At 28.4% G+C, this 11300-nt stretch overlaps 1 protein-coding gene across 1 annotated transcript; it reads left to right on the top strand.

Annotated features, from left to right (window-relative positions):
• The first annotated feature begins 5797 nt into the window (after positions 1 to 5797).
• On the top strand, positions 5798 to 9371 carry LOC114170102 (uncharacterized). Its single transcript, XM_028055586.2, has 6 exons — positions 5798 to 5983; positions 6317 to 6381; positions 6460 to 6492; positions 6598 to 7537; positions 7803 to 8073; positions 8578 to 9371. Exons 1-6 carry the CDS (start codon positions 5921 to 5923, stop codon positions 8643 to 8645), a joined length of 1440 nt encoding a protein of 479 aa, XP_027911387.2. The 5' UTR covers positions 5798 to 5920; the 3' UTR covers positions 8646 to 9371.
• Positions 9372 to 11300: the final 1929 nt, after the last annotated feature.

Raw genomic sequence — 11300 nt, 5'->3', positions numbered from 1 at the left:
TCCGAGACCAACATGATAATTAAAAAGTATAAAAAATAATGATTATCAAGCGAGTCCGAGACTTGACATGATAATTAAAGTTATGAAAATAATGATTATCAAGCGAGTCTGGGACTCAACATGATAAAGACTCGCTTGACAATTAAAGTTATGAAAAATAATGATAGATTATCAAGTAAGTCTGAGACTCAACATGATAATTAAAGTTATGAAAAATAATGATTATCGAACGAGTTTAGGACTCGACAAGATAATTAAATTTGTAAAAAATAATAATTATCAAGCAAGTCTGGAACTCGACATGATAATTAAAGTTATGAAAAATAATGATTATCAAGCGAGTCTAGGACTCGGCATAATAATTAATGTTGTTAAAATTTGACTATCAATCAAGCCTGGGACTCAACATAATAATCATTGGAATGGTTTTGAAAATTTTAAATTATCAAGTGAGTCTAAGACTCATAATAAAAGAAGAACTAAAATCATTATGGAAGATCCGCTTAGCATAAGAAAACATGCAACAAATACTACGATGCACACGCATATAATGTTGTGGATTAGTAATATAAATGTCCATGCTACTAATATAAATTCCAACAAATGCAACAACATGGACACGCCCCTCCTAAAGTCAAATCAAAATGCAAAATGGCAACGGTGCTACGTAGAAAAGAAACGAAACTCACAGGATTTAGCTTCAAATGTCATTATTTGAACCAATTTTATATTTGTCTTACTAAAAGATGCCCACATTCAAGTAGAAAAGTATTAAAAAACATGTTAACCTCGCATAAGCCATTGTTGACACGTAAATGGGCAAGGAAAAAGGCAATGTAGTGCGGGTCCCATTAGTTTCATTGACAATACTTAAACCAAAAGGCAAATCAACCATCCAGTACTAGCTTTGAACAATCCAAACCAAATGAAACACTTCAAAATGAGGTGCATCTAAGAAAAGACGTGTGATAGCAACTAGGGATGGCAAGAGGACGGGACGGGGACGAGTTTCGCTATCTCATACCCATTCCCGCATAAAAAATTCATCCTCATCCTCATACCCAAATCTAATGGGTATCAAACTTTTGTCCTATCTCGTACCCGTGTTCTAACTACTTCAATATTAATTTTTATAAAAGAAAAAAAATTATGGTAAAGAAAACATAATATTATCAAATATTCAATATTAGGAGGATGATTGTTTCTTTCATATCAAATACTTTGAAATAAATTATAATTGTCTACATTTTAGATTAGAATACCAAATAAAATTTCATGAGAACCAAAACATTTATTAAATTTGCAAACTACAACATTTGATGAACTTAGTTGATAAAATTAAAAAATATTTCAAAAAAATATAAAAGGAAAACAAATATTCAAATTAATATATATTTTAAATGTTTGTTTACTTCAATTTTTTAAATTCTAATGAATCTCTTTTTTATACACTAATAAAAGTTATGATACATCACTTGATCAAAATGACACAAAAAACAAATAATAAACATAATAATAAAATTTTAATATAGATTTTGTATCCTTTGAACTTCAATATATGTTGGATAGTGACAAAAAAATATTAATAGCAATTACATTAAATTTTTATATTGTAGTAAATAAAAGTTATTTATACAATTAAAGTGAAAAAAATTACAGTATGATTAATAATGAGTTATAAAATAACAAATAATTAGATAGAATATATCGAAATATTATTCTACATGATGAAAATAAACAATAAATAAAAATATTAAAAAACTAACAAATATGTGTTTTAGAAATAATTTGAGAGACTATTGAAAGAAATCGCATAAAGGAAATCAAATGTATAATTAAGGTATGATAAGATGAAAAATACCTTAAAGAACTAATTATTAAATTATGTTTGAAGTGGTTAAAATTAAATAGAAATATCATTAGTGACCAAAAAATTTGTCATTAAATTACAAATAAATTAGTAATTAAATTGGTCACTAAATCAAGTACTGATTCAATCATTGAATCGGTCACTAATTTAGTCATTGATTCAGATAATAAATCAACTACTACCACCAATGACGAAAAAATAGTGACTGATATGAGTTAGTGACTAAATCAGTTACCATTTCATGTTTTTTCATGTTTTTCTTGTAGTGAATTATCATATACTATTCCTAAATATCATTATATATATATATATATATATATATATATATATAATTTTAACCACTTCAAACATAATTTAAAGTGAAAAAATTACAGTATGATTAATAATGAGTTATAAAATAAAAAATAATTAGATAGAATATATCGAAATATTATTCTACATGATGAAAATAAAAACAATAAATAAAAATATTAAAAAACTAACAAATGTGTGTTTTAGAAATAATTTGAGAGACTATCGAAAAAAATCACACAAAGGAAATCAAATGTATAATTAAGGTATGATAAGATGAAAAATATCTTAGAAAACTAAGAAAACTTTTCAAATATCAACATATATACTCAATGGTTGAAAAATAACGAAAATTATTTTAATGAAACAAAAGAGTTCTTCAAATTAAACAAAAATTAATAATAATAATAATAATAATAATAATAATAATAATAATAATAATAATAATAATAATAAGTGAAGAATTTTTTTTATATTACCTTAAATTGAGAGTATAAACATTCTCATTTGAAAGGAAAATTTATAATAAATAAAAATATTAAAAAATAATAGAAATATTCAAATGTGAGGCATAAATTTTTTTTTTTAATTAACATACATCATTTTAACATAATTACATAAAGGTTATGATAAGATAAAAATATATTGGAGATGAGAATGAGTTTCATGACAAACCAAATAATTAAAAGAAATAAAAATAGAAATATATATATATATATATATATATATATATATATATATAGGTTACTTGATTAATTGTGAATATTTTAATAATTTAAACGAGAATGGAGATATGGCGGGGACGGGTATTATGGTGGGTATATGTACATCCCCATACTCATCCCCATACCCAACTGAAAAAGTCGGGGATTCCCCATACCCATACCCATACCCAGTTAATGTGGGGATTCCCCGTCAAAACGGGGACGGGTTTGGGCAATACCCACGGTGACGGGTTTATTTGCCATCTCTAATAGCAACATAATATTATGGTAAAACCTCATTAATGCCCCCACGAGAATAGCTTTTAAGAATAGGGAACATAAACTTTTCACGATATTTGACATGATAATTAATATTATAAAAATAATAATTATCAAGTAACTCTAGGACTCAACATGATAATTAAAACTATGAAAATAAAAATTAATCAAGCGAGTCCGGGACTCGACATGATAATTAATATTATGAAAATAAAGATTATCAAACAAGTCTAAAACTTGACATGATAATTAATGTTATCAAAATAATAACTATCAAGCAAATCCTGGAGTCACTATGATAATTAAAGTTATGAAAATAGTGATCATCAAACGAGTCTGAGACTCGACATGATAATTAATATTATGAAAATAATGATTATCAAGAAAGTCTCAGACTCAACATGATAATTAAAGTTATGAAATAATGATTATCAATCGAGTCTAGGACTTGACATGATAATTAATGTTTTGAAAAATTTTATTATCAAGCAAGTCCGAGATTCAACATGAGAATTAAAAGTTATGCAAATAAGATTATCAAGCGAGTTCAGGGCTCGACATAATAATTAATAAAAATTTGAAAGATTTTAACTATCAAGCAAGTCCAAATCTCAATATGATAAGCATCGGAAGGATTTTGAAAGAGATGAAAAAGAAAGAAAACAAAACAACGCACACATATTTAACTACTAATTCATATAAACCTACAATTACTACTATAGGATACTTTAAGTGAAGATAAAGATTACCTAATGGGTCTTGAGCCCTTCTCATGCATTTATCAAATTTTATATAAAAAGATGAGATGTGTTATCATGCATTAATACTAGTCAAGTGTGCTTTTTCCAGATTGCATCCAAATGAAACCATGCAATTACGTTGTAAAGTTAGGTCCAAGCAATTCAACATGCACAATCAATTCAGCATACCATATCACAACTAAATACCAAATTGATCGGTTTAATTTGACATCCAACAAAAACCTACCTTCCTTTATCTTTTAATGTAGCCCAAGTTTGAAACACAAAACCCCAAGATGATTCTAGCACAAAAAATCCCAATTCAATCTAGAGAACACAAAAATGAAGGAACATAAAGAAGGATAAGACTCTGGTCATAATCAAAGTAGAATCAAAGTCTCAAGAACCACATGCATTTAAGAAACCTTACATGTAGCAACTTCTAAAACGAAATAGAAGAAGAAGGTTGGATTTTTAGCTTATGCATATGAAGAAATTGTTCGGGTGGATTCGAAGAGGTCTTCGCAACGATCTCAAATCTGGCCTCTGATTCACGAGAAGATGAGCATTAGAAGAGAAAAAGAAAGATGAGTTGCTTAAGAGAAGCAAAACAGAAAAAATGAAAAAAATAGAACATGAGTGTTTTTGATTATGAAAACTGACTAAAAAAATGTGGATTTTACATCATTTATCAATATATATATATATATATATATATATATATATATATATATATATATATATATATATATATATATATATATATTCGATTGCTCGTTCGAGAATTACGATCTTTAGTTATGGAACTGAATCATTTCCTTATATCTGAGAAGAACTTCCGGATTGATAGGAAGGAAGCTTAATTGGACTGAATCTGATTTTTTATTCTATGATTGATCAGTATAAACATCAACAACTCCGAATTGGATTAGTTTCTCCTCAACAAATAAGTGCTTGAGCTAAAAGAATCTTACCTAATGGAGAGATAGTGGGGGAGGTAACAAAACCCTATACTTTTCATTATAAAACCAATAAACCTGAAAAAGATGGATTATTTTGTGAAAGAAGTTTTGGGCCTATCAAAAGTGGGATTTGTGCTTGTAGAAATTATCGAGTAATCAAAGATAAAAAGGACGACCCAAAATTTTGTGAACAATACGGAGTAGAATTTATAGATTCTCGAATACGTAGATATCAAATGGGTTATATAAAATTGGCATGTATAATAACTCATGCGTGGTATTTGAAACGTTTTCCTTTTATATATATATATATATATATATATATATATATATATATATATAATTAAAAATAAATACTTCAATAATAAGAGTTCTTTGTGACAGTCTCATATTTGGTCTCTAATTATTATATACATCTTATTTCCTATTTTATTCTTTGTATATTTTTTAAAATTAAATTAATTGTTTTACTATTTTACCCTTTAATGGAGACCTTTTTAAAATTTTACTGTTTTTTAATTTGATATTTTTTATTTTAAATATTTTTTTTAAATTAAAATAACTATCTATAATAAAAGATTCTACAAATTAAATACAGTTCACTTAGAATAAAAATATAAATTTATTTATATATTTTTTATAATTATAATAATAATAATATATTATTATCATATAAAAAAAATAAACCCATTCACGCATATTCCACTAATGTAGATAAATAAATTAAATAAATTGAAGAACACAATATTATTTTAGGTCTTACGATTATTTGAAGTAATAGTTAAACTTTTAGTACACTATTATTTTCCAACTCTCAAGCTCCAACATTTTGAATGGGTTACCAACGGTCAAATATTCCAAACCATCCAAACGGCGCGATCCCATCATCCAAATTCATAACGCAAACAGCAAATCAGTCGGAAACGCAAACCCACACGTCGTCGTTTTGCATCCCTCCTTCTCCAAACTTCGTTTTCGCGCATCATATTTCCCACACTCTCTGTAGGTCCTTATATTCGCAACAACAACAAAACTCTCAGTGAAAGCGTTTTTTCGCAGTTCTTCTTGAAAACAATGGAAGTTTCTAAGAAGAAAGGGGTTGCGATCAAGAAGACCAACAATCACTGGGCTTTTCTGGTAATTTTTCGTTTCCCCTTATTATGCTTAGTATTGTTGTGGTATTGCAATGCGCTTGATCATTCCGGAAAAAAATTCTCTGTTTGTGAAACTATAGATTTTCAATTTTGAAATCCATAAGTTTACATTTGAATTGTTGTTGTTTTCTTTATCATTGGTATTATCATTATTATTAAGGTATTATATGTTACATTCATGACGTTGATTCAGCTACTATTGTGCTTTTCCAATTTAGATCTCTCTGTTCGTATGTTAGTTCTATTGTGGTATTCAGAGTTTTCTATTGTTAATTTGTGATTGTCCTTTTTGTGTGTTGCAATGTGTGAGATACAGGAGCATATTGAAGCACCTATGTGGGTAGATTTGACTGTTGAAGCGGTCTCTGGTAGTGCAGACACGTGAGTTTTCTATTAGATTGAGTTCTTTTGTATCAATTTATGTTTGTTGTTTTGATTTTTAATTTTGTTATGCTGCAGAGATGGTGATGATTGGTTCAACAAAAGTCATCCGTAAGGAACCTTTTGGGTTTTTCTTTTTGGTGGTTTCGTCGATTTGATATCGACCTTGGGATTGTTTTGTAAGCTGTGTGTGTACTTTCTACAAATCACTTTCAGGTTCCACCAAATGTCTGCTCAAGAGTTAAAATCCAAGTTTTCTCAGGGTGAGGAGATATTGGCTCCAGGAATTGATTTGCAAGGAGTAAATTCGCCTGAGCTTCCTTCTTCGGTCTCGAGATCTAGAGGCAAAGACTACAACAACAAGAAGTGGGAAGGTATTAATCTGAGTACTTTGTTAGATAAACAGACGGGTAGGAGAGGCTTACAACAATGTTCCAGCTTTGGCCAAGTGAAACCCAGATTAAAATCAAATGTGATCAGGCCAAAAGGAGCATTGAGTGGGAAGTTTGGATTGACTTTTGAACGGCAAGCCGGAGGAAAAACTGAGTCAAAGGCTAGTTGTAGCAAACCAAGTTCAAGTTCAGATCGCAAGACTGGTGGAAGCTCTCCAAGAAGTACAATTACGTCTGAGAACACTCAGAAGTATATGGAGGTATCTAGCAAAGCATGTGATCAGAAAATAAGTTCATCAATTAGGAGGGTAAGTGTTGGGAAATGTTGTGTTACAAGAAAAATCTCAAACATTCAGCCACAAAAGAAATGTTTGGGGGTAAGTAGTCAACCATGTGATCAGAAAAGTAGAAGTTCATCCGTTATTAGCGTTAGGAGAAGTTATGTTTCAGTAAAGACTTCAAAAGTGGAGATAGGTGATAATAGCACGCAATCAAGGGGTCGTAAATCATCTTCTGGGAAGTCTAGTGTTGGGTCATGTTCAAACACAAGTATTGAAGTTAAGTTTGTATCAAGGCAGCACAGAGAGAAAATCACAGATGAGAAAGGTGGGGTGACAATTAAGCGTGCAATTAAGAATCGTTGCAAGCCAGGTGAAACATCGAAGGCATTGGCCATTTTAGCCGAGGAAACAAAATCTGGTAACAGAATGGGAAGTAACATCAATTTTGCAAAGCCAGCATACCATCGAACAGCAAAGTCATTGGTGAGAAGCTGCACTGTCCTTAAGTGATGCATTTCTTTTTTGTTACACAAATTCTTTTGAATGATGTAGATATGAGTCCAGCTCATATTAATTGAGTATTAAGAATTGTTTTCACCAAATGATTGCAAAATGCATCAGATTTAATTTTCTGAGTGCATTCCTTATCTGAAAGTTACGGTGCTGTAGCTACTTATCGCAATATTTTCTTTTGTAGCTATAGTCAAACTTGTTATGTTTATCAAGGGTGGTGGATTTTCGTTTGCAGGTCCAGTATCCGTCTACAAGTTCAAAGGCATTGTTACAACACTCAGTAAATAAAGAAAACAGTTATATGGATCGTGCCAAGGCGAAACTAAGAACTACCAAGATTAATAGTTTAACAGTCAAGGGTAAAGAGAATATAACAAAGAATGTGACAGTGAATCGGAAATGCATTGCAAGAGGTGTTTCTGCAGGGGGGCATGTTAGAAGTCATAGAACTGAACACAACCTGCAAAAGGGCGACAAAGCAGGATCAACTTCTTTGACAAATTGTGGTATGGTAGTCAATTGATTGGTTGACAATTCTTTATTGTTTCTATAAAAAAACTCTTGGAATTAGACTTCTAATATCGCATGCATAATCAAAGAATCTCATTGGATGTGGTGGAAATATTAAAAGTATCTTTAGATGCATGATATCTTTCCCATTTTTTTGTAACGAGAAAATCAAGAATAACTTTTATATATTTAACCTTTATGAGCTTTCTAACCAAAATGTCAATTTGTTTATATTCTTATTTACTAATTCATTCTTTTGGGGGCGCGAAATTTTATAATTATTTTCACTGACATGTACTCATGTTGTCATGCTATGTTTTTCACCTTGGAATTATAACTTCCCTATGGCTGTTTATTCCTCTTGATCTTGCGATTGAATTGAACTACAATTTTGTAACTTGATTGCAAAATGCTTTTGTTTTGTTCCCCTTTTCTTTTGCATTTTAGTTTAAGTGCTATTTAGCAAACCTTCCTAGTCTAATTCAAGTTCATTAATGCAGGAGAGAGCACCAGCCAACGTGAGGCAAAGAACCCAGTTAATCTGGCCATGAGGATTTACCCACGCTAGATGAGTACAACATTCTTTCCTCCAGGTATAAAAAATTAGGGAAAAAAATGATGGCCCCTTTCAAAATTTTGGCTAAGTCACGTTCTCAGTGAAGCCTTATATTGGTTTATGTTAGTTCAATAGCGTAATTCTAGTATGGCTATGGCCCCTCCCTGCAATGTTGGTGATATATTTTAGTTGCTCTTCTAGCTTTTATCATTATCAAATGATCTTATTCGGTAATTCACTTTCACCTATTTTCACGTACGCTAATTGATACAAGGAAAATGAAACATACTGTTACAAACCAATATTGACCGATCTTGGAACCACGGTCAATTTTTGTGAATGGTTTAAATAAATCCGCATCAGAGTTTTGGTAGAAATATTTTGACTAATACATACTACTATGTAATTATTTATCATCGATACCATTGGGGTGTTAATAAAATTTAGCATACCAGTAATCGCTATTCCCTACCAGCTATTGCCTACCAATTGGTTTGTTTTTTTTTTCCTCTCTCAATACCCTATTCAAATCTCTCATAGTTAACGTCTAGCATACTTATTACTTGTATAATAAGAGTGCTAGATTCTTGCAAATTTGGAATATAGCCCTCACCTTAATGTTGTGTTCTTATCAAAAAATGAATTTAGGGAGAGTTAGTGGACGGATTTGAGTGGATTTGATTGAAGATAAAGTTTGTGTTGTTTCTTTTATAAGATTTGAAAGTGAGGGTAAATAGATTTGAAGATGAAGTTTGTTGTGAGTGATTTAATTTATGCGATAAAAAAAAAATTTAATAGATAAAAAAGGAAGATTTCAAAATTACCTTTATTGTCAAAAGTATTATAAAATAATTTTTGGACTTGTTGAAATTAATTTTTAAAGATGTTGATGAATAGTTTTGAAAATAATAATAATAGATAAACAATACAATGTTAAATATTTAGATATTAAATATTATTGTGATTATTATTTTATTGACATGTGTATTAATTTTTCTTTAATAATATATAATTGTAAAAGCTATCTATTTGATTATTATTATTATTATTATTATTATTATTATTAATGATTATAAGTATAACATGCAAATATGATGGAAGTTGATACATTTGGAATGAGATACTAAAAAATAATATGCAACAATAAACGTAAAAAATGTAGTCATAAGAACATTCCTTGTGAAGAAATAAAGTTCATTATTTTATCAAATAATTGTTAAAGTGAATTAACATAATTAAAATATATTACGGAAACGTACAATAAAAGACATAATGATAATAATAATTGAAATTAATTTTTATGTTGAGGAATAGTTTTGAAAATAATAATAATAATTGTAATAAAGAAAGAATACAATGTTAAATATTTAGATATTAAATATTATTGTAATTATTATTTTATGGACATGTGTATTAATTTTTCTTTAACAGTAGTTATAAAAGCTATCTATTTTTTTTTATTATTAATAATGATTATAAGTATTACATGTGAATATGATGGAAGTCGATAAGAAAATGTAGAAAATGTAGTCATAAGAACATTTCTTATGAAGAAATAAAGTTCATTATTTTATCACATAATTGTTAAAGTGAACTAACATAATTAAAACATGATTTAAGATGGATAAAAGTGAGAGTCTTCGTGATGGTCGGCTCAAGGGTAAAACGAGTAAAACACTTGCTTTATATCTTAATAATAAGAAGATCTCAAAAAGATTTTTACTACTAATATTTCTTTATTAAATTAATTATAAAATAATGTTTAAAAATAAAAGGCCTCAAAATATTTTTAGTACTAATTAATATACCTTTATTAAACTAATTTTAAAATTATGTTTAAGATAAAAAAGACCTCTAAAAAATATTTTATTACTAATATAACTCTATTAAATTAATTATAAGTTTATTTTTGGAAATAAAATTTAATTAAATTATTCTTAGTGTATGTTAATTTTTATTGGTATTATAAATGATAATTAGTGAGTTAAAATTTTTTATTAGTATATTATAATTTTGTTTACCTTATGAGATTAACTGTCTTTATTATCTTATAATCAATTTGGATTCTATTTTCTTCTTTGATATATCTATGATTTCTCTTTACCTCTCCTTATCTTATGTTGTCCGTGTGTACAAATTTTTTCATCCTCATTTCTGGTTAGTATGTTTTTTCTTTCTATTTGTGTTGTTATTTTTATTCTGTTTTGGATTTGTATTAGAATTAGAAATGTGTTTCTTTTACTTAGATTTGTTTTTTGATACTTTTAGATACGAGTTTCAAGAGTTTTTTTTTCCATATATCTTGAGGAGAAACTGAATTTTTTTACAAAACTATTAATTAGATTATGGTTTAATCTTTTATTGGATAATAGATTAATTGGAATATAATGCAAAGTTGAGTTTTCTGTAGAAAGATAATTCAAGTATAGGGAAAAAGAAAGACTTACTATCGAGTTTAAAAGAGAAATATTTTTTTTAATTATTTTTATTAGTGATTAATCTTAAAATAAACAACTTGCAAGCTTGTGACAAATTTGAGACTTAAGAATAAAAAAGAGACTTGATACTTTAAGATATTGCAAGTCTACCATCGAGTTTATTTTCTTGACAACCAGAAGTAGATTTAATTGTTTTAATTCATTCGTTTTATATATTTATCTTTAGTAG

The sequence above is a fragment of the Vigna unguiculata genome, chromosome 11 (assembly GCF_037176805.1).
Source record: "Vigna unguiculata cultivar grain cowpea cultivar isolate G323 ecotype 2 chromosome 11, ASM3717680v1, whole genome shotgun sequence".
NCBI lineage: Eukaryota > Viridiplantae > Streptophyta > Magnoliopsida > Fabales > Fabaceae > Vigna > Vigna unguiculata.
This window is presented reverse-complemented; position numbering and strand designations above follow the sequence as displayed.

Excerpts from the sequence above, each read along its gene's own strand:
- LOC114170102 (XM_028055586.2), top strand. The coding sequence starts at position 5,921 with ATGGAAGTTTCTAAGAAGAAAGGGGTTGCGATCAAGAAGACCAACAAT. Across the intron at positions 6,493-6,597 it reads TGGTTCAACAAAAGTCATCC|GTTCCACCAAATGTCTGCTC; the intron begins GTAAGGAACCTT and ends AATCACTTTCAG. Across the intron at positions 7,538-7,802 it reads ATCGAACAGCAAAGTCATTG|GTCCAGTATCCGTCTACAAG; the intron begins GTGAGAAGCTGC and ends TTTCGTTTGCAG.